This window comes from Sminthopsis crassicaudata, chromosome 4 (assembly GCF_048593235.1).
Source record: "Sminthopsis crassicaudata isolate SCR6 chromosome 4, ASM4859323v1, whole genome shotgun sequence".
Lineage (NCBI taxonomy): Eukaryota > Metazoa > Chordata > Mammalia > Dasyuromorphia > Dasyuridae > Sminthopsis > Sminthopsis crassicaudata.
Window position 1 is genome coordinate 291,274,790 of NC_133620.1, and position 25,054 is coordinate 291,299,843.

The 25,054-nt window shown below is 37.3% G+C and overlaps 1 protein-coding gene across 2 annotated transcripts; it reads left to right on the forward strand.

Moving 5' to 3' along the window:
- Positions 1 to 21,382: 21,382 nt before the first annotated feature.
- On the forward strand, positions 21,383 to 23,905 carry FKBPL (FKBP prolyl isomerase like). Of its 2 annotated transcripts, none has more exons than XM_074311365.1 (2): positions 21,383 to 22,269; positions 22,756 to 23,905. In XM_074311365.1, exons 1-2 carry the CDS (start codon positions 22,265 to 22,267, stop codon positions 23,870 to 23,872), a joined length of 1,122 nt encoding a protein of 373 aa, XP_074167466.1. In that variant the 5' UTR covers positions 21,383 to 22,264; the 3' UTR covers positions 23,873 to 23,905. The 2 variants fall into 2 exon arrangements, with proteins under 2 accessions (XP_074167466.1, XP_074167467.1); XM_074311366.1 differs by lacking the exon at positions 21,383 to 22,269 and adding an exon at positions 22,317 to 22,406.
- The last annotated feature ends 1,149 nt before the right edge of the window (positions 23,906 to 25,054 follow it).

The following is a 25,054-nucleotide window of genomic DNA, read 5'->3' on the forward strand; positions in this document are numbered from 1 at the left end:
TGAGATCCTAATTCTCAGCAAAAGAGGCCCCAGTTAATAAATGGAACAATCTACCTTCCTCTGTTCCATTTTCTCAGCCAGACTATACGAAACAAATCCTAGAACTGAAAACCACAAAAAGCACAAAATGCACATAGAAAGGGGAAATAAAACTCCAAAGACACACAAAGAGATCTGTCCCTTCTGCTTAAGCTCAATGTAAAATATGACACAGGGTGAAATACATGAGAAGCACCTGGAACAAGAAGTTCAAAGGAAATGGGAAATGATCTGGGGCTGAGATTGATGTTGTGTGCTTTTTAGGTATATTCACACTAAGAAACAAAAACAAAACTCAAATATCACCTTTCATGAAATACTTATCAGATTGCTCAGAGACGAATCAGGTCCTAAATAAAGATATAGCAGACCCCAGAATTTAGAAGAACTCTAGAAGTCTGGGTCACCTACACAGAGAGACTGTAACCAGGAATGAAGGCAGAGAGAGGTCTTTCCTTTCCTATCCACAAAATGAAATAGATAATAAAGATCAAACCTATTCCTTCCTATCCCAGATATCTTATCTATTTATCTACCTCTTCAAGCACAACATCAATACTCAATTCTATGAACATGGGGAGGCAGTTGCATTAGAAAGAAGGATCTAAAATGGCTTAGAATTAATTCTTCCCTCACCAATTTGCCCATTCTTTTGAATATCCTCATGACTCCCTGTTATCTAGAGGTCTGTCCTTCCAACTTCATCTCATGTTGTGTTGGCTTCACATATGCAGAGTGGATCTCTTATCCTGCAATCCTCCATTCAATTTTGGAAGTGGACAATTAGTAGAATGAGTCCTCTAAAATTTGGAGCAAAAAGGAATGGAAGAAAATAAAATGGAAGAAAGAAGAAGGGTTCAGATCCCAATCTTATTAGGAAATAGATGCATTGTAAATTCCTTGGCTTAATTTTGCTCTTTACCTCTTGTGTTCTATAATGTTAAAAAGAAAGAATTGGAGGAAAGGGAAAAATGTACCTTCTAAGATCGTTTAATAACTGATAGCACACTCAACAACAGCCATATGCAAACTTAAAGCCTTTATTATACTTGCTCACATAATGCCCTGACTTATCAACTCCCTAGTGAGCACATGGTCTGGAGATCCACTATCAAGCTCCTTACCTCTCTCAGCTATCCATCCACTTGGCTCAGCTACCCAAGATAAAGAGAGTGATGTGCTGCCTCCAGTGGGCTTAAAAAGGGTCTGTGAGGTCACACAGCCAATCAGGGAGGGAGCCATCTTCCGTTAAGAAACTATCTTGATATGGCTGGGGTCCCGCCCATGGAGCAGTCCCCTAGCCACAGAAAATTACTTCTGGGCCACTCAAACCTCCTGTGGCACTGTGGCCACCCATTTAAAGGACCCTTACACTGACCCTCCAGAATTAAAGCAGAAGAGGATAGTAGTGAAGGAGAATACCAAGGCTGATGAGAATCCCCCCTAACCCCATGAAGAGCAAGGACCAATACCTAGTTCAAAATAAACATGTGATAAATTCACAATGGCCTTTCTCTTTGTTACAAGGAAAGTTTATTTAGAAGAGTTTACAAACAAAAATAAGAAATAAAATAGGCACACCAGGAGTGGCAAATATGAAATGGAGTTGAGATAGTTAATAGTTAGTAAGGAAAAAGACAAGCTCTGGCTACTGACAAGTAGCCAAGAGAAAAGAAGTTCTCCATAAAATGGAACTAGCCAGAATTAACTAGAATAAGGAGAAAGACACTTTTAAAGGCAAAGCAATAAGAGGGAGAAAGAATACTTCATTATGGGCTTAGTCCTGAAGAGAACTTAAAAAAGATCTTTCATCATTAGCACATCTTTTATAGGGGAAATGTAGCTTTGGGGTTTCTCAGGTGCAAAGGCAGGCAGGACTGCACTTGGCAGACAAGGTCCCCACCTGGCTAAAGATATGCCAATCAAGATAATGGGAAAGCTAACTTTCTTTTTGTTGGGATTTGGAAGGGACCCCAAAAGGTTGGGATCACAGACTGGCGTCACAAGGTGTCTCAGAAAGAATTTGCAGACTTGAATTCATATCCAAGTCAATGCTAATTGAAGTAGGCTAAGTTCCAAAGAATTTAGCAAAGAACCAAGAGTAAGAAGATAGATTTATAGGGCAATATTGGTCAGAGCTTCATGTTACTTATTTGCTGAATTTATGGCTTTCAGATAGGTTTGAGGGGTGGTCTATTCACTATTGTCTCAGGAACTTGGTTATCACTAACAAACAGATTATCTGTCAGTCAGTAATGTCTGTAGGACTTTTCTAAGCCTAGAACACTTTAGAATCATTGACAGATTGTCAAAAAATAGCATTCAAAGATTAAAGAGTTTCAGGATCACTTATATATCTTCCCTAAAGCCTAAGGGAAGAAATATTATATTCCTAGGCCAGAAGACTTTTACAATCATTTACATATTGTTAGAACAGTAGCACTCTAAGGGAAAGGGGGGGGGGAGGAGAGAAACCTCCTTACTGCTATTTCCCCTAGAAGCTGTACTCTTTTATTTTTGTATGCAATTATGGAATAGAGTTTATAATTGCCTTAATTTATGGTGAATAAGATAGTTTAGGAAAGCTGTTTCATCAAGGTTGTCTCACAGGTGTTGTGAATGTCTTGAAAGATGTAGACTAGATTGGCCACAGGATGGATGAATGAACAATAGACTCTGATTTCACATTATTCTATATGAACAGAATTCAGCAGTTCACATCACACACACACACACACACACACACACACACACACACACACACATATACACTATCCAGTCCTTGACAGGTTACTGAACTACCATTCTTTTTTTTTTTTTTAATTTTAATTTTATTTTATAATTATAACTTTTTTTTGACAGTACATATGCATGGGTAATTTTTTACAACATTATCCCTTGCACTTACTTCTATTCAGATTTTTTCCCTTTCTCCCCCAACCCCCTCCCCCAGATGGCAGGCAGTCTTATACATGTTAAATATATTACAGTATATTCTAGATACAATATATGTGTAGAACCAAATTTCTTGTTGCACAGGAAGAATTGGATTCAGAAGGTAAAAATAACAGTTTACACTCATTTCCCAGTGTTCCTTTTCTGGATGTAGCTGATTCTGTCCATCATTAATCAATTGGAATTGGATTAGCTCTTCTCTATGCTGAAGATATCCACTTCCATCAGCATACATCCTCGTACAGTATCATTGTTGAAGTGTATAATGATCTCCTGGTTCTGCTCGTTTCACTCAGCATCAGTTGATGTAAGTCTCTCCAAGCCTCTCTGTATTTCTCCTGTTGGTCATGTCTTACATAACAATAATATTCCATAACATTCATATACCATAATTTACCCAACCATTCTCCAATTGATGGACATCCATTCATCTTCCAGCTTCTAGCCACTATAAAAAGGGCTGCCACAAACATTTTGGCACATACAGGTCCCTTTCCCTTCTTTAGTATTTCCTTGGGATATAAGCCCAGTAGTAGTATGGCTGGGTCAAAGGGTATGCACATTTTGATAACTTTTTGGGCATAATTCCAGATTGCTCTCCAGAATGGTTGGATTCTTTCACAACTCCACCAACAATGCATCAGTGTCCCAGTTTTCCCACATCCCCTCCAACATTCATCCTTATTTGTTCCTGTCATCTTAGCCAATCTGACAGGTGTGTAATGCTATCTCAGAGTTGCCTTAATTTGCATTTCTCTGATCAATAGTGATTTGGAACACTCTTTCATATGAGTGGAAATAGTTTTAATTTCATCATCTGAAAATTGTCTGTTCATATCCTTTGACCATTTATCAATTGGAGAATGGCTTGATTTCTTATAAATTAAAGTCAATTCTCTGTATATTTTGGAGATGAGGCCTTTATCAGAACCTTTAACTGTAAAAATGTTTTCCCAATTTGTTACTTCCCTTCTAATCTTGTTTGCATTAGTTTTGTTTGTGCAGAAACTTTTTAATTTGATGTAATCAAAATTTTCTATTTTGTGATCAATAATAGTCTCTAGTTCTCCCTTGGACACAAACTCCTTCCTCCTCCACAAGTCTGAGAGGTAAACCATCCCATGTTCCTCCAATTTATTTATGATTTCGTACTGAACTACCATTCTGAGAGGAAGGAACACAAGTAGACAGACAACAATCATGTTGATGAGGTTTGTATCCCCTTAATTCCTGGTGGTGATGAGGTTAGTGGCAATAAGAGAGTTTTTTAAAATCCCCTTTTAATCTACCGCAGGTTCACAGAGAAAGAATTCACTTATTCTCAAATTAATTTCAAAATGAAAGGTTATTGTTGGATAGAAACCAGTTTGTTAAGAAACTGACTTCTATAATGGCAGAGTTCTATTAGGGAAATGAAATCTTACACTGAGAATGCTCAGCAAGCAGGGTACTAGCAAATTGCTTGGCCCTCTGCAAGGAATTGAACTGAAGGATATCTTGGTGGGGGACTGGGACAGCTGAGCTGATGAGACCAGAATTTCTCAACTGAATGAGAATTTAGAATTTCAAAAAGATCAATGGGAGTTGATTTGCCCTTGAATAGTGTTACTTCTCTCATCCTGGGAAGATGGGCCCTGTCTCTAAACTCCTTACAGCACAGGAGATCCTGATCTCTGAGATCAGAAAGGGGACACAATTAAAGGGAACACAGCTTCAGAGTGAACATAAGCAGAAGAACAGAAATCGGCAAGGTCATTCTATGATCATATTTGTCACTTTGATCTAATGTATGAAGTTAGGTTCAGGTTCTCATGAGAAACTTGTAGGGTCCTTTTGGGTTCAGCAGTTTGCCTGCTTTTTTTCCTCATTTTTTTTTTCCTTTTTGATCTGACTTTTCTTGTGCAGCATGATAAATGTGGAAATATGTTTAAAAGATCATACATGTTTAACATACATGCTTAACCTATATTGGATTACTTGCTGTCAAGGGGACAAAGTGGGGGAGGGAGGGAGAAAATTTGGTTTTGCAAAGTGAATGTTGAAAACTATCTTTGCATGTATTTTAAAAATAAAAGGTTATTATTGTAATGCTGGAGAGACTGAGGCAAAACAGAAATTAGAGGATTTTTAATATTTTAATAGTGGAGAAGTTAAACTAGCAATAGCCATGCTAGCCAGCCAGCTTAGATGGGACTCTTGCCTCAAAGCATCCAGCGACCAGCAAGTGATTCCAGAGACTTTTATAGGACTCCAGTGATCAGGGAAACAAAGGGAAGGGGTGGGGTGTAATATTCTTTCTAAAATGTAATGTTCTTTGTTGAGGTTTTCTTGGGGTTTCTGGGAGCAGCCTTCCTTTCAGTTCAGTAATCACCACAGGAGTAGCCAGGGGTTAAGGTCCAAATCCTTTATTGTCTCCTTCACTTGAGGCTCAGCTAGTTTTCTGGAGGCCTACTGGAGTCTTGGTTTCAATGGAGAAGTGAAGGAGGAGAGCCTGCCACCAAGGTGGTGTGAGATGGGATGAATGAATGTGATTGTGAGTCCCCACTTACTCCCACACTGAGTATACACCAATCACTGTATCACTAGGAAACCATTATTTGTTGTAGGATTAAATCAATGCTAAACTAGATTTTACCATTGTTTCCTCAATTCCACTTAGTACCTTGTTTCAAGTTCTGGCCCATAACAAGGTGGAGCACTGGTAAAGTGGAAATTCCAGAAAGGACCATAACTTTTTAATTCTGACAGGTTGGGGTTGAAAAAGGAAGGATCATAAATTCTGATAAGTTGGGAGTGAAGAAGCTAAGAGACAGGAAGTCTGGGCCCAGGAGATGCCAAAGCATTTGAGATGTCATCTGGAGTTTTAGGATTCTTGGAAATGCTAGAGTGACCAGAGTTCAGAAGCCCTAATTATCTCAGTCCTAATGGCCAGGAAGGGAGGATTGCCACCAGGGAAACTGAAGTACAACAATTCAGGGAAACTGAGGAATAACATTAAAAAAATTTTTTTTAAGAAAAAATAAAATTATTTCCTTCATCCAATTACATGTTAAAACAATTTTTTTTAAAACATTTTCTTTTAAAGTTTTGAATGGGACTGACTGGATGAAGTTTTCTCAGTTTATGAAACTAGGCCTAAGTCATATGATCCCTATTCCCAGAGCTGAAAGATCAGACCCTAAGCCAGTGACAGGAAGTTATGTGAACCACAGGAAGCCAAACAACATTGATGACCATTGGTCAAAGATGATTACTTCCTTTTAGTTTATACAATGAAAAGGCTTGGGTCTTTTCCTATTTAACTGGGTGTTCTACTTCTTCCTGGTCAGTTTGACCACATGGTGGGAGCTGGGATGCCTGCTGGGTGTGCTGGGCCTCTTCCTGCAGGGACTAAATAAATGCTTTCTCTTTGTACTTGAAGATATCTATGATTAGTTAATTTGGGAAAGAGGGTCTTGTACTAGTCCTACACATTTTGAGTCCCAAATTCTATCCTTCTCTCCCTTCCCTCCCACCCAGATGGCAAGCAATCCCATAAAGGTCATGCATATATAATGAAGTACAGCATTCAAGTAGTCTTTCACAAACAAGATTTTACAATAGACATCATCTTTATGGTTATGACAGTGTAGAGAATGCAGATCTCATTGTACATAGTATTTATTGACTTTTTAAAAAAACATTTAATTTAGTAGAAGGAAATACTGCCTTTTTGACAAGGTATCTCTCACACATGTCAAAATCATATAAAATTTCTTGAAACGTAACAATTTTGACTCTTTGCTTATTTATATCAAGTAAGGCATAAAACAGGAAGACAATTTGCTCCCAAGATATCTTTTTACTACAATGTTGGAGTATATTCATCATAGAGAGTATAAATGGTGAGGTTCTCAAGATTTGCAGATAGCCCTATGTTGATAGCATCAAGCCCTGAACCACTAGAAAGTTTCCCCAGTGAGATCCATAATCACACCAAAAAAGTAGGCCATGCAAAGGACTGGGCAAAAAAGCCTAGAATGCCTTTGAGAAAATGGTCTGAGAGATTTCTATAACAAATTTAGACATCACACCTTTATAAATGAAAAAAAAAATTAGATATTTATTATGTGCTGTAATGCTGGAGAAACTGAGGTGAGACAGAGATTAGTTTTTAATGCTTTAATAATAGAGAATTTGGGCTAGCCAGTTGGACAGTACTCATGTCCAAAAGATGTCCGACCCCATAGCAATTAAGGCTTCTTTTAGCTACACAAGATATATGGCCTGGATAAGGCAGATAAGAAGGGGGCAAGGATACTGGATGGGGGACAAGATAAGGAGGTCAAGGGCAGGAAATAGGGAGTCTAAGCAGGAGAAAGTGAGCAATACCTAGGCATTTTTTGAGTTTTATGACTCAGTGAAATGTAAACTGGTCAGAGCTTCAAAATTTTAATTCTCTGGGGGGGGGTAGCAATAATAATTTTATCCAGGGTATATTAATTAAGGGAAACTGAGGCATAATGATTCAGGGAAACTGAGGCACTTGATATCAGAGATATTGATGTAAAGATTTTTACCCAAAAGCTTTTTTTATGCTCTTTACACTAATTTTCGTTAATGCAAAATCATTTTTTAGTTTCATGTCATCATAATTGTCTATTCTATTGATATCTCTCATATGCTTTGTTTAGGTATAATTCTGTCCCCAAATCATAAATCTGAAAGGTATTTTTTTCATTTTCCTTTAGCAGGGTTGTTGTTTTTTTAATGTCTCCATTTTATTAACATCATTTATTCACTTAGAGTTCATTTTGGTTTACTTATTAATGTAAGTGAAATTTCTGCCAACCTGTGTTTCAATTTTGCCAGCTCTTCTTATCAAATAGAGAGTTATTTTGTGATTTGTGCTCGTGTTTATTGAATACTGGGTTATTCTATTTGTTTCTAGTCTGTTCCCCTGACAGTTTATTTTTCAAACATCATGAAAAAATTTCATGTTCTCTGATATATAATATAAAGTCTTTCATTGCTAAGGTTCCCTTCATTTTTTTTTTGTTTTATTGCTTTTGATATTCATAACAATTTCTTTAAATAAATTTTGTAATGATTTTTTTCAAGTTCTGTACAGTAACTCCTTGGTGGATTAGTTGATGTAGCATTAAAATTGTAAATTTCTTTTAAGCCATAAGATCATTCATATTTTATTTTCTCAGCCATATCATGTATATCTCTTCCTAAAAAGAGATTAATCTATTCATGCCCTTCAAATCAGCCATATCCAAAGAGATCCAAAAAAAGAGAGAAAGAGCCATAGGTACAAAAAATTACAGAGCACTTTTGCTTGCAATAAAAAATTGAAAATACTAGGTCATCAATTGGGAAGTGACTAAACAAATTGTGGCATATGAATGTAACAGAATATTATTATGCAAGAGGGAAAATGACAAAAAAAGAACAGATTCAGAAAAACCTGAGTCAGCTCATATGAACTGTTCTAAAGTGAAGGAAATAGAATATAGGAACTTGTCATGACCACAACATCATAAAGGAAAATAACTTTGGAAAACTAAATAACCAGATTAATGTTTATCCAATATAAACCTAAGCTCTTTGTTCCAATCCCCATCTTCACATTCACATCTTGGCTCTCAGAGCAAGGAGGCACCTCTCCCTTAGGCTTCTAAGAATGCCCCTAAAGGGTCAAGGATATTTTTCTCTAATTTGAGCCCCCACTGGTATGCTCTCACCAAAGCTATCAGTTGAGAATCAACTAGCTTTAAGTAGTTTTTAGTGTACATTAAGTGGTTCATTAAGAGCAATTGTTATAAAACACCACCACCCCTAACAAAACTCTGTGATATACTCTCCCATAAGTACAGAAAGAGACTGGGGGAAGTGGGATCAAGCTTAGAGACTGTATGTGGTAAATAATTCACAACTCCAACTTACTGGAAATGCTTTTCTCTCACTTATGAGGGGTATTCAAACAATTCCACTTAGGCCTAGTATAGTTTCTTTGGTGGGAACTTTAAATCCATATGCAGTCTGTCTTTGTCTTTCAATTTTGACATTGCTATCAACTAATCTGGATATGTCACTAGGAAACATATGGGAAGATTAAAAAGTATACACACATTTGTATGTATATATGTTGTGCAATTATTCAAAAACTTGAAAACTAAGTTCTTGGTAAATTTAGAGGTTCTTACATGCCATAGGAAGTATATCTGAATTGACTGGGGGAACTTGACCAGACTTTCATGGGATTTATATAAAATTAACAGGCTAATTTGAAATTAGACAGTTGATCTGAGATACCACTACACAACTGCCAGATTAGCTAAGATGACAGAAAAAAATGTTGGAGGGGATGTGGGAAAACTGGGACACTAATACATTGTTGGTGGAGCTGTGAAAGAATCCGGCCATTCTGGAGAGCAATTTGGAACTATGCACAAAAAGTTATCAAACTGTGCATACCCTTTGATCCAGCATTGCTGCTATTGGGCTTATATCCCAAAGAAATACTAAAGAGGGGAAAGGGACCTGTATGTGCCAAAATGTTTGTGGCAGCCCTTTTTGTAGTGACTAGAAACTGGAAGATGAATGGATGTCCATCAATTGGAGAATGGTTGGGTAAATTATGGTATATGAAGGTTATGGAATATTATTGTTCTGTAAGAAATGACCAGAAGGATGAATACAGAGAGGCTTGGAGAGACTTACATCAACTGATGCTGAGTGAAATGAGCAGAACCAGGAGATCATTATACACTTCAAAAACGAGACTGTATGAAGATGTATTCTGATTGAAGTGGATATCTTCAACATAGAGAAGATCTAATTCAGTTCCAATTGATCAATGATGGACAGAATCAATTACACCCAGAGAAGGAACACTGGGAATTGAGTGTAAACTGTTTGTACTATTGTCTTTCTACCCAGGTTACTTACACCTTCTGAATCCAATTCTTACCATGCAACGAAAAATTCAGTTTTACACACATATATTGTATCTAGGATATACTGTAACACATTTAACATGTATGGGACTGCCTGTCATCTAGGGGAGGATGTAGAGGGAGGGAGGGAAAAATTCGGAAAAGAAGTGAGTACAAGGGATAATGTTGTAAAAAAAAAAATTACCCATGCATATGTACTGTCAAAAAATTATAATTATAAAATTAATAAAATAAAATAAAAAAAGAAATTAGGCAGTTGAGCATCTAGCAGCTTAGTAGTAGAAACTGATCTAGCTAAACTCCTACAGAGGAGTCACTTGGAAGAATGCTTTTCTCATTGAATTTAGGGATTTTCTAAGTAAACCACTATGTTGCTGCAAATAGAAATAATTTCACATCCTCTTTATCTATACTTACTCCCTCAATTTCTTTTTTTTTTATATTGCTATAACTAGCATTTGTACTACTATATGAAATAAAAAGAAATAATAACTTTGGGATATTGAAGGGTGTTTTCAGTGACCCCAAGATTCTCTCTCCAAAAAAAGGAGTATATTGCTAGCAATATTTTTTCACTATATGGCTGTAAGTCATAGAATGCCACCATAGTATTTCTGATTAGTGAAGATTATGGAAATTCCTACAGAGAGAGACTGAGTGGATTATACAACTGGAAGCTGTATGACCTTTCTGGCATGCAAAAAGCATACTAAAGAATGAAAAAAGGATGGTAATTAATTGCTAGGCTTCAGAATTGACTGTTTTCTTCTCCAGTTTTTCTGCCCTTCAGATTTAAGGGCAATTTAACCGTGTGGGCAAATGGCAGCTGATTTTTAAGAGAAGAATTTCCAGTTGTCATGCATCTCAAATCATCTAATGTTGTGCTAAATATTAAGAATTCAAAGGGGAAAAAAATCAACCAAATGCAAATAACAATGTGCCAAGAAGATACATACAGGATAAAATAAAGATAATAAAAAATGGAAGGGATCAGTATTAATAAGAATTAGGAAATCTTCTTATAGGAGTGGGAATTTTAACTGGGATATGAAGGATGCCAGGGAAGCCAGAAGACAAAGATGAGGAAGGAAAGAATTCCAGGAACTGAAAAAGGACTGTGAAAATGCCTGCAGTCAGGAAATGAGTGTCTTAAAACAAGAAGTACCAAGGGTAGTATCACTGAATGACAGAGTATATTGTGGGGAGTAAAGTAAGCAAAGACTAGAAAAGTAGGAAGGGACCAGGTTATGAAGGACTTTAAAAGACAAACAGGGCTTTATATTCAATCCTGGAGGTAATAGGGAGCCACTGGAATTGATTGTGACATGATCAAACTTGCACTTTAGAAAGATAGCTAAGTTTAACAGCTAAGTGAAAGATAAAGACTTGAAACAGGAAAATGAACCAGCAGATTTTCCAGTAGTACAGTTATAATGTGATAAGGGTCAAAACTTGAGTGATGGCAAAGTCATAAGAGAGAAAGGAGTATATATGAGAAAAATTACAAAAGTATGAATATGGACCTTGATAATTGAATTTAGAGGGTGAGAGAAATATGAGGAATCAAGGACGACATTTAGGTTGTGAGCTTGGGTAATTGGGAAGATGGGGGTATCCTTGACAGTAATAGAAAAGATATGAAGAGGGAAAAGTTTAGGGGTAGAGAGATAATGAGTTCAGTTTTAGACATGTTGAATTTAAGATGTATATGGGACATCCAGTTCAAGATATCAATAGGAAATTGGAGAAGCAAGACTAGTGGTCTCTGAATATAAATGATAGAACACCTGTCTCACAGGGTTGTTGTTCGGATTAAATAAGAGTATTTGTAAAATACTTAGTAAAGTGCTTGGCACCTAGAAGGAACTTAATATTTATTCCTTCCTTCCCTTACTATTACCTCCACTATCATCTCTCATGAGACCTTAATGGAGACAGCTCTAGTGTGTAAACTCAACAGGCTACCTTACAATAGTGCTTCCTAAACACCAGACCTAATTCCAGCCCAACCCCCCATAACCATCATTGAGGAAAGAAATCACCTCAGATAAAGAAGCTAACATATTTGCAACTGATAAGGGGATATATGGAAGACAAAGGCAGGGAGACAGAAGTCTGGTATAAGATTTCTTTACGTAGGAAGGAAGGAGACAAGGGTCTTTTAGGAGTACAAAAAAGGGGTTTGGGATTGCTGGATCATTTTAAACTCTCAAATCCAGTTTTCCCTGGGGTTGGGGCTATGGCTGTTAACAGAATCTCCTGATAAGATGAAATATATTTAAGGTGTGATGTTGCTTTCTAAATTGTATATTGGGCAATTTGTAAAAATTATATGAGCTATGCTTTAATATTTTGTTAGCTATTATCTATGTTGTGGATCTTAAGGTTTGCCTTGCTTTCTCATTTTAACAAAGAAATATGCTTAAAGAGTAGAATTTATAAAATTTTATAGAAAGTTTAAAAAAAAGAGGGAGTGTGATTTAACAAAAACAAGAGACAAGAAAAGTTGATTGTAAAAAATTGATAAGATTAAAAAGGAAATAAGAAGCTTTTATTAGCATTCACAAAAGTCAAATTTGTGAAGATATGACAAGCCCAAGGTAAAAAGGCCTGCATTCTTGAGTGAAGATGTGACTGTTTCTTGACTTCTGTGAATTTGGACACAACTAAGAAGTAATTAGTTTGAATGGAACATCAGTTAGAATCTCACAAGCTAAAATATTGATTTTTAAAATAAGTTTTCAAATGATGTGTGTATTAAAATTAGAAACTTGATTATAAATTACATGAGATTACTATCCATTTTTGTAATAGATTATAAAAATTGTGAGATTGTCAATTAAATATTTGGCATTATTTCATAATGTTGAAGCCTAAAATTGATATACAACTACTATGTTTAGGACAGTGAAAAATTGTACTTAGATGTTATTTTTGGATCAGTCAGCCCTTCTTCCACCCTCCCCCATTGGTGGGGAAATAGAAGAAAAACTCATAGAACCATTCTTGCTAGCTCAAGAAATGAATATAAATATGAAATTCCCATATAAGAAAGAAAATACAGATGATAATTTGGCTATCAGTTAAAAAATAATTCTTAAGGATTTTTATTATAATCTGAAATTCAGGATTAAAAATTATATTGTTTTATTTTATATCCATTGACATAATTATATGTAAGGGTGTAGCCCATCCTTCTCACATTAGGTGTGGCTGCTTCTTAGCTTGGCCTGAGACGACTGACTATTGGGAGAGGTGGAAAGAATCCCACTTATTCTCAGCCCTTCTCTGGGCACTCCCCCCTGCTGGTTGGATGAAATTTCTTTAACTTTCAATCCATTATATGGAAGTTAGCACTAGCCTTTCACAAAGCTATCTACTAGTAAAAAGGGCTGTTGGCACACTTTTAATATCCCATTTCAGCCTATGTTTACAAGGTGTTAATAACCCAAATATTTGTTTTTATTTTTCAAGTCTGTTTTAAGAGCAAAATAATGCTAAAGATATGTTATCTAAGATGCTGTATCAAGTTCTACTGCTTAGCAATTCAAGTAACTTCTAAGAGAAATTTGTTAGATTTCTGGTTAACAGCAATTTCTCTGAAAATGGTTATTTCAAAACCCATTTAGCAAATTAATATTTTCTAAGTGTATCATACTTTCATTGTTTAATGAATATGATAGTAAATATGATCTATAGCTTTCTTGAAATATCTAGAGCAGGACAATCCTGCATCTAGTTTTGGTTGTGCTCTACAGGGATAGATAGTTTAGGTTCTAAAACTTGATTAGTGAAACTTGCTATTGAGATGAAATCTCTTAGGATTATAATTGTTATTGTTTCAAATTTTGAATTTGATAATGATTATCTGATTATTTGAGATCTGAGTTGGCTATAAGGTAGAATTATTACTCTTTGATTGGTTGTCAGCTGTGCCCTCAAGATGAGGCCCTGAAGGATAAATTTTGGTGCTATTATAATAATGCCCTTGCCTTTTTCTTTTGTAACAAATTTCTTTAATCATAATAAGTAGTCAATAGAAGCCATAAGCACAATTCAAGCATGTAATATTTTGCTGTTTTCAATCTGAAAACATGAGTATTTGGCTTAGTCATCTATTTGTTGCTAGATGTATATGTCTGGATGAAATAAAATACTTAAAAGTTTTCAAAGTAATGTAAGAATAATTCATATAACTGTCTGTGGGACCTAACTGATGAGGTGCAAATGATGAGGTTAGTGGTAGTTGTGATGAGGTGCAAGAATTCGGGTGGGGAATACCCTTTGATCTGAGGCACAGATCCTAGGCTAAAGAATTCACAAACCCGAAATCTGTGTGGCAAAAAGGGATTTATTGGCACTGAGAAGCCGACTTGCTAGGAAGACAGACTTCTTTAGTGGACAAAAAGTCCTGTTAGGAAAATAGCAAAGGTTAACACTGAGAAGAGAATATATTCACCAGTGGGCATGTCTGTTAAGACATCTGCAAAAAATATCTGGGCATGTATATTGGGGGCTTGCTTTGATCTTTGGCCGAAGTGAGGGGCCAACTCATGTTCAATTTAAAAATGACTGAGATTCCTTAACTGGGAGTCTGAGCCATTGAGAGTTGTTTGTGGCAATTCAATGGAGGGTGATTGACCAAGATCTCCAATTGAATGAAGCCACTTAACTGGGAATTTACAGGCTTTTTTCCCCAGGGTTCTTCTCTTGGTGCTATCTCACACATTCTAATTCCTTTGTTTTCCTTAATGCTTTGAGCAATTCACTTTTTTTATGTAATTACTGAGGAATGAACCATTTATTTCTTTTTTTAAAATAACTTTTTATATATAAAACATACATTGGTAATTTTTCAACACTGACCCTTGCAAAAATCTCTGTTTCAACTTTTCCCCTCCTTCCCTTCACCCCTTCCCCTAGATGGCAGGTAGTCCCATATATGTTAAATATGTTAAAGCATATGTTAAATACAATATGCATATACATATTTTTACAGTTATTTTGTTGCACAAGAAAGATCCGATTTAGAAAGAAGGTAAAAATAAGCTGAGAAGAAAAAACAAAAATGCAAACAAATAATAACAAAAAGAGGGGAAATGTTATGTTGTGGTCCATACTCATTTCCCAGTGTTCTTTCTCTGGGTGTAGCTTGTTCTGTTCATTACAAATCAGTTGGAACTGATTTGGATTCTTTCATTGTTGAAGAGAGCCACATCCATTAGAACTGATCATCATGTAGTATTGTTGTTGAGGTGTATAATGATCTCCTGGTTCTGCTCATTTCACTCAGCATCAGTTGATGTAAGTCTCTCCAAGCCTCTCTGTATTCATCCTGCTGGTCATTTCTTACAGAGTAATAATAGTCCATAACATTCCTATACCACAATGTACCCAACCATTCTCCAATGAATGGGCACCGATTCATTTTCCAGTTTCTAGCCACTACAAAAAGGGCTGCTACAAACATTTTTGCATATACAGGTCCCTTACCCTTCTTTAAAATCTCTTTGGGATATAAGCCCAGTAGTAACACTGTTGGATCAAAGGATATGCACAGTTTGATAAATTTTTGAGTATAGTTCCAAATTCTTCTCCAGAATGGTTGGATCAGTTCACAACTCCACCAACAATGTATCAGTGTCTTAGTTTTCCCACATCCCCTTCAACATTCGTCATTATCTTTTCCTGTCATCTTAACCAATAAGACAGGTGTGTAGTGATATCTGAGAGTTGTCTTAATTTGCATTTCTCTGATCAATAATGATTTGCAACATCTTTTCATATAACTAAACATAATTTCAATTTCTTCATCTGAAAATTATCTGTTCATATTCTTTGACCATTTATCAACTGGAGAATGGCTTGATTTCTTATAAATTAGAGTCAATTTTCTATATATTTTGCAGATGAGGCCTTTATCAGAACCTTTAGCTGTAAAAATGTTTTCTCAGTTTATTACTTCCTTTCTAATCCTGTCCACATTAGTTTTATTTGTACAAAAGCTTCTTAACTTAATATAATCTAAATTTTCTATTTTGTGAGAGCAATTCACTTTCAAATGACAAGCACTAGACAGCTGTATTAAGCAGCTTCAGTGATCTGACTGGACCTTCAATCAGCTCAAACCTAGGGACCTAGGATGTAGGATGACCCAGTTCAATGCCTATTCTCAGCAGGAAAAAGTTTCAGAAGATGGGATCATTACCCCATACCCCAAAGGACTTTGGACCCCAATGATTTGGGAATGAACTGGAAATGGTTGGTTAATGGATCCCAAACTCACCCAGTATCTGAGTGAGTCCCCAGTAAAGAGTTTATTGATCCCATGAAGTGGGGTGGCTATATAGTATTAATGTTACTCTCCTGCTACATTAGTATTTGGGACTCAGAATATTACTGAGAAAGATACCCCACAAAAAATTCAGTCAAATTATATAATTACAGGAGCTTAACTAGCTGTAGAGAAGTAGTTATAAGTAACTGATAGAGAAAGAAATTCATGGAATTTTATGGAATAATGTTTGATTTGCTACAAATACTGGACATTTAGAAAATTCAGATTAAAAGAGTAGATTGGGAATAAATAGAATATTCACATAGCTCTCTTAGAAAGATTTGGAGTCAAGTCAAGGACTTAAAGTAAATAATAGACACTGATGCCTGGGTAGAATTGGTAAAGTGTGCTGCACAAAGAGTCTGAATGAAAAGCAATTTCTATGTCTGTGTCATATGTTCTCTGCCTGAGTATGGTTGCCCCATACCCAAATGGTACCATTCCCTTTGAGTATGGAAAAACATGAGAATGAATTCTCCTTCAGATCCTTCAGTTATTCAAAATAACATTTCTGAGGATAACTGCAATGTTTTGTTCTACCTTTCACTTCTGTGAGGGAATAAACCAGACTACACTAGCCTCTTACCTCTGGAGATTAAGGGGGTTTTTTGAATAGAGCCAAAAAGGAATACACCTCTTTCTCAGCAATAAATGGCACCTATAAAAAAATTGAACATGTATTAGTGATGAGGTTAGTGGTAGTGCAGAGAGTTGAGGTGTGGAAATCCCCTTCTGGTCAGTGCAGGTCCTTGGTGAAAGAATTCACAAAAGCAAAAAGTTTAAGTGGCAAAAAGGAAGTTTATTGTTGGATGAGAAGTCAGCTTTGCTAGGAAGACTGACTTCTGGGTAGCAAAGCCCTATTAGGGAAATGGAGGCTGGCACTAAGAAGAGAATGTCTTCACAGTGGGCAAGAGTCCTGATATCTACACCAAAGAGGCAAAGCATACTACTTTGAACATTCTGCAAAGAATGAGTGAAAAGAAACCTATTTTATGAGAAGATCTGGGAGCAGTTTGAACTGATTGTCAGACCAGGATCTCCCACTTGAATGAAAATAGTTTCCTGCAGGAGGATGCATCTCCCCAAAAGATCAGTGGGAGTTGATTTGCTGTTGAATGATACTGCTTACCTCAATCTGGGAGGATGTGCCTTCTTTCTAGACTCTTTGGAGCCTGGGAGACCCTGATCTCTCTTCTTTTACAGATCAAAAGGGGACACAATTTCAGAGTGATAATTTTACAGATTAAAGAGAGCACAGTTTCACACCCCCATCATTAGGGCATAAAAAACTTAACAATCAAATACAGAAAGGCAGAAATAGTAAATGCTTCCTTTTTCAGACCATGAAGCAATAAAAATTATATTCAATAAAGGCCCAGGGAAAAACAGACTAAAAACCAATTGGAAATTTTAAATAATTGAATTCTAAACAATGAATAGGTCAAACAACAAATCACAAAAACAATCCATAATTTCATTCAAGAAAATGATGATGAGACAACATACCTATGGGATATGGCCAAAGCAGTTTTAAGGGAAATTTTATATCTATTTTATAACTTTATATATATATTTACATATATATATATAAATTTATAGAAATAAAATAGAAAAAAAGGAGATCATTGAGTTGGACATGCAAGTAAAAAAGCTAGAAAAAGAACAAATTTAAAAACCCCAGTTAAATACCAAATTAGAAATTCTGAAACTAAAAGAAGAGATTAATAAAATTGAAATTAAGAAAACTATTGAATGGGACTGATTGAATGAAGTTTTCTCAGTTTGAGACTACGTCATATGATCCCTGTTCCCAGAGGCAGAAAATAAGGTCTTGAACTCTGGATACAAGAAGGGCACTGGGAAGTCACAGATCCTAAGTTACAGGAAGTGACAGGAAGTTACATGAAGTGATGTGATCGGTGGGAAGCAGACAACATTGGTGACCATTGGTCAAAGATGGTTAAGTCCTTTTAGTCTATCCAATGAAAAGGCTTGGGTCTTTTGCTTTTTAAATCTCCTACAAGCTGAAAGCTGGTCAGGTAGCAGGAGCACATGGTGGGAGTTGAGATGGCTCCCAAGTGTATGTCTGGGCCTCTCCCTGCAGGGACTAAATAAATGCTTTCTCTGATGTCTCTGCTTAGTTAATTTGGGATCTTGCACCCCCTTTCCCACACACTATTGAACTAATTAATACAATTGTGAGTTGGTTTTAGGGAAAAAACAAACAAAATAGTTAAACTTTTGGTTAATTTGATTAGAAAAAGGAAAGAAAAAACAAATTACCAGCATCAAAAATGAAAAGGGTGAACTTATCACCAATGAAAAAGAAATTAAAGCAATAATTAGATGCTATTTTGCCTAATTGTATTGCAGCAAATCTAATAATCTAACTGAAATGGATGAATATTTGCAAAAATATAAATTGCATAGATTAACAGAAAAGAAAATAAATTACTTAAGTCCCATTTTAGGAAGGAAATTAAACAAACCCTAAAAAAAAGTCTCCAGGACCAGATGGATTTACATGTGAATTCTACCAAACATTTAAAGAACAATTCCAATATTATATAAAACTATTTGGAAAAATAGGTTAAGAAGAAATCCTGCCAAATTTCTTTTATGTCACAAATATGGTATTGATCCCTAAACCAGGAAGAGTCAAAACAGAAAAATAAAATTAGACCAATCTCCCTAATGAATATTAATACAAAAAATTTAAATATTAACAAAAAGATTACAGCAACTTATCAGCAGAATATACACTACAAACACATGGGATTTATACTAAAAATGCAGGGCTGGTTCAATATCAGGAAAATTATTACCATGATCGACCATATCAATAACAAAACCAAATCACATGATAATCTCAATAGATGCAGAAAAAGCATTTGACAAAAATACAGCACCTATTCCTATTAAAAACACTAGTGAGCATAAGGATAAAGGGAGCTTTCCTTAAAATAATAAGCAGTATCTCTAAAACCCTAGCAAACATTTATAATATAGATGAATTCCCAATAAAATCAGGGGTGAAACAAGGATTTCCATTATCACCATTATCATTCAACATTGTACTAAAATGTTGGTTTTAACAAAAGAAATTAAGGGAATCAGAATAGGTAATGAGGAAATAAAACTATTACTCCTTAAAAATGATACAATGATATACTGAGAGAATTCTAGAAAATCATCCAAAAATCTACTGAAAATAACAAGTTTAGCAAAGTTGCAGGATATAAAATAAATCCACACAAACCATCAGCATTTTTACATATTGCTAACAAAGTCTATCAACAAAAGTTTGAAAGAGAAATTCCATTTAAAATAACTAGACAAAATAAAAATATGTGGGGGTCTACCTCAAAATAAACCCAGAAACTATATGAACATAAGTACAAAACACTTCTCACACAAATAAAGTCAGAGCTAAATAATTGGGAAAATATCAGGGAAAAATGCTCATGGGTAGGCCAAGCTAATATAATAAAAATGACAATTTGGCCTAAATTGGTCTACTGGTTCAGGCCATGATGATCAAACTTCCAAAACATTATTTTATAGAGCTGGAAAAAATAGTAAAATTCAACTGGAAGAACAAAAGGTCAAGAATATCAAGGAAATTAATTAAAAAAAAAAAACAAACAAAAAACCAAAGGATGGTATCTTAGGAGTACCAAACCTAAAACTATATCATAAAGCATCAGTCATCAAAACCATTTAATACTGGCCAAGAAATGGAGTGATGCATCAGTGGAATAGGCTACATACACATGATACAATAATCATTGCCTATAGTAATCTGGTATTTGATAAACTCCCTATCTCCAGCTTCTGGGATAAGAACTCACTATTTGATAGAGAAAACTGGAAAATAATGTCACAAACTCCACATAGAATTACATCTCATACCTCATGCCAAATTAAAGACAAAAGAGTACATGATTTGAGTAAGATCATAAACAAATTAGGAAAATAAGAGATAATTTACCTATCAGATCCTTGGAGAAGGGAGGATTTTATTACCAAAGAACATGAGAACATTATGAAAAATAAAATGGACAACTTTGATTATATTAAATTAAAAAGGTTTTACACAAACAAAACCAACACAAAAAAGATTAAAAGGGAAATACAAAGCTGGGGGGGGGGGGGATTTTGCAGCCAGTATTTCTGATAAATGACTAATTTATAAACTATACAAAGAACTCTGTCAAAATTATAAGAATACAAGTCATTCCCCAACTGATAAATGGTCAATTATTATTAATAGACAATTTTCAGATGACAAAATGAACATCATCTATAGTCATATGAAAAAATGCTCTAAATCACTATTAGAGAAATGTAGATTAAAACAACTCTGAGGTACCACCTGTACCTCTCAGAATGACTAAAATGACAGGAAAAGACAATGTTGGAGGGTATGATACCTGAGTTTTCCTGTCTCCGTTTCCCTGAATTATTATGTCCTGAGTGGAAATATTGTGGCCACTCTCCTTCCTTGCCCCATTGGGACTAAGAAAATCAGGGCCTCAAAGCTCTGGTCACTTTCACATTCCAGAGTCATAAAATTCCAGGTGGCTTATCTCAAATGCCTGGTTTTCCCCTCTTGTTCTGATTTTTCTCTCCCAACATGATTCATGAAGCAAAATATGTTGTAAATATTTTTTTGAAAATTAAAAAAAACTAAGGATGACTCCTAGATTTTAGGACTAGAGTGAGTGTTGGTGCTCTAGATAGTAAAAGGAAAGTTTGGAAAGGAGGAGGGTTTGGGGAAAAGATGATGAGTCCAGCTGAGACATGTAATAAGATATTCAATAGATATTAGACTAGAGATTAGAGCTGGACAACTAGATTTGTAAATTATTAGCATAGAAATGATAATTAAATACTGGTTGTGCAAATACTGTTTTATCAGTGCAGACAAACCCTTTTTCCCCTCTGGGCCTCAGTTTTCTCACATGTAAAAAAAAAAAATACAGTTGGACTAGGTCCCTAACCAATCAAATCGTGCCAGGCACAATCTATTCTAAAAGCCCGTGACTAGATGATCTCTGGCATCTCATTTGGCTCTAAACCTGGTGATGGGGATCGGTATGACCCCCCAGGGCTAGGATTATTAGTAGGCCTCACGAGGAGGGAGGACACTTTACACACATGCTTCTCCTTCACGGCCCCCGGTTAGGAGTCAGGTATCTGACTTGCATTTATTCAGTTCCTATTATGTGCCAGGCACGGTGCTAAGCAAGGCTCGGGAGCGTTGACTGGGCAGAACTCTAACGGGGCTGTGTGCGTAGGAAGGCGGTTCACAGCGAGAAGCAGTGTGAGGGGCCTTGCGGAGGGCTCAGCTGAGAAAATGAGAAAGAACCAGCTGGGTTAGCGCAGGGCCAACTTGTCAGGTTGATGGATAGCAGCACTGAATGGATTCCATTGTGTATGCACTCAGGGTCTGTTCTCCATCACACTGAGGCTGGGATGGTGGACCGAGGACCTCAGAGGCGTGTTTGCTGTCACGCATGAGAATCCCTTGACCGGTGATGAATGCGCAAGAGCGAGCACAAAGCCCAGAGGAGAGCCTCCCCAGCTTGAACTTGGCTGTAGTTCTTTAGGCTTATACGTGGCACTGGGAGCTACGGGGTGTAAAAAAGGAGGCAGGAGAGGCAAGAGAGGAGTTCCTGAACATGTAACAGATCGGCACTAAAGCCGTCTTCTCTTTCCCGCTCCTCTGGCTCCCGACTCTTCTCAAGAACACGGCTGGCCATGTCCACTGGTATTCTGAAGACTGGCAATGTAAGACCCCTGGCTGCCCCCGGTGGTGGGATCCGGACAGAACAGGAGACCCAGAGCCCATGATCTCAAGAAAGAAGTCATTTCTTCTAAAAACTTCTAACTCTCGAGATTGAATTGTTGGCCCCTCCCCCTCTCCAGGCTTCCGGTGAAATGTGATCGATAAAGCTGGTCTAAATTGCTCCCGGTTGCGAAGGAAATGACGTAAGTACTCATGATGTAACCACGGGAAGATTCGCCCATCCTGGATTGGTTACCAGGAGGCCACTTAGGTGAGCAACCTGACGGGGGGGAGGGAAGGAAACTGGCGGCGTCAACAGTTCTCTACATCCCTACTAAAGGTGAGATCCTAATGGAAATCCCTTGGCAGAGACTCCTGTTGCGTGGGACACCCAGCATCCCCGGCTTTCTCCTAGGCAATATCATTTTGGTTTTTCCTACAACTTTTGGACTTTCCGGCACGCCGTTAAGCGGACGGGTTACTGTCATCGTAGAGAATTCTGGGACTTGTAGTTCCTAGCTGTCGGAGGCTGGCTGAAGAAGTGTAAACCTGGTTATTTCAGAGGACCAGGAGATAGTACAAGCAGAAGAATTTGAAAAAAAAAAAAAAAAAAAAAAAGATGCCTATGACGCAAAAGGAGGCATAAGAGCGTATTCTGAATTCATTCATGACTCTGATTTTCTTTTTAGGTGCAGAACGAGTACTCCTCAGTCTCTCAATCTGGAATCCCTATCCAAAATGGAGAGGAAGAGCCAGGGCTCATTGAAGTTGGTCCCAAGCAGTCTAATAGGAGAGAAAGACATTCTTCAACAGCAGGAAGTCCAGCAGGGGCTTGACAGCTCCAGAGAAGACAGGCCCTTGGGACTGGATTCTGGAGCCCTGCCTACTGAAGCCCTCTCTGCTGCAGCAGACTCAGAGCCACTGACTCCTCAAACAGAGGATCCTCCAGGAGTTGACAGAGCTCCTGCTGGTATGAGAGGAGACCCTCTGGACCATTGCCGATCCAGCAATGAGATTGCAGAGCCTCTCCAGTCTCCTATTCTCTGGCATTGCCCTGATGGGAGCTTTGTCAAGAGGATCATGGTCCAGGGCCAAGGTTTGGACAAACCCAAAGGGGGCTCCCTGTGCCAGGTTCTAGTATCTGGGCTTCCCCCTGGAGTCGGTTTGCCTGAAGGCTGGACAGAACTAACTGTGGGATCAGGGCCATGGAGAGACAGTCTCTGGGGAGAGGTGCTGGAGAAATGCCTGGAAACCATGTGTTCAGGTGAACAGGCAGAGCTCTTGCTCCCTGGTGGAGCTGAACCCCCTGCCCTGGTCACCCTGGCGTCTTTCACTATGGGCAAGGACTCTTGGGAGTTGTCAGTCAAGGAGAAAGAAGAGTTAGCTTCAGAAGAGCGAGCTAGGGGCACAGAATTATTCAGAGCTGGGAACCCTGAGGCAGCTGCTAGGTGCTATAGCCGAGCTCTTCGGCTGCTGATGACTCTTCCCCCACCTGGCCCTCCAGACAGAACCATCCTTCATGCCAATCTAGCTGCCTGTCAGCTGCAACTAGGGCAGCCTACCTTGGCAGCTCAGAGCTGTGACCGAGTACTAGAACGAGACCCAAGGCATGTGAAGGCATTATACAGAAGGGGAGTAGCCCGGGCTGCCTTTGGAGAACTGGATGGAGCTGCTGCTGATCTACGGATGGTGCTGGAGGTAGAACCAGGAAACCGGGCTGCCAGAGAGGAGTTGGGGAGGGTGGTGATTCGGGGGAGAGAACAGGATGCAGGGCTGGCTCGGGGTCTTCGAAAGATGTTTGGATAATTAAAAATCAGAACTTAAAACAAAAAAAAGAAACTGATGTAATTTGTGGTCTGTGCTAATAGAGAAAAGGCTTTGGAGTCGCATGAATTTAGAAGAGAAAAGGCTTGTTGGATTTAATTTCATATTCCATCTTCTGATTTGCTGGCCTGGAGAAATACTATTTCCTTCCCTTCAACTTCCATTCCTTCCCTTTATTCTGTGTTCTGGTTTCATTTTTCTTACTTCACAATCTTCACATTTTTTTAGATTGATCAGTTCAATAATATACACTACTATTTTCTACTTGAATCACAGCCACTTCTGATTTGCCACTCCATGGCCAGAGTTAATTTCATTACCTATCTTGTCTTCTAGTCAATGTTAAATACAGAGACTGAACTTACTGCAAATTTATATTATCTACTTTGATCTCACCTGAAACCTCACTGTTCTACTACAATCCTGTATTTTCTCTTAATTGTTCATCATACTTTTTACAATGGTTATTTCACTGTTTCTCAGGCTTCCTAATCTTGATCAACACATCTCTGCCCATACAGCCTTGCTTAAAATATCTGCAGTTGCTCCCATGGCAGTCCCTAGGAGAAAGAACAGAAAGAACAAACTCTTTAACTTTGATGTTTAAATCCTTTGAAAATCTGCCTTCACTAACATTCCTGGACTTTATATTTTTATTACTCTCCTTGAACTCTATATTCCAGAAAAACTGGCCTATTAACTAGTTTTTGAACTTAACATGTCTTCTCATGCCTCTGTTTCTTCACATAGGATGCCTGATTCTTAAAATTGAAATGTGTTCCCTTTTTACCTCTTAGAATAACTAACTTGATATAAGGATTATCCTTAGGTGCCGTGTCTGACATAAAGCCTTTTAAAATTCTCTTTAGTTGTTAATTCTCCCTCCCTTCTCAAATTATCTTTTAGTTCTTTATCTGTGAACAAGCAGGGAAGCTTCCAGAAATTGGCATATATTTTTTGTTTTGTTGTCAGTGTATCCAAAGAACCTTATAATATATTCAAGAGAATCTATAATCTCATTGATTTGGTATTTCCTCTCCAGTGATGCTGATGATCACAACCATTTAACCTTGCTCATTTTGAGCCACTTTTTTTTCCATGTCCTCCCTTGTTTACCACAAGAGGTCCACAAAATGTGGTGGAACCTTCTTTGATTTCTCTTAA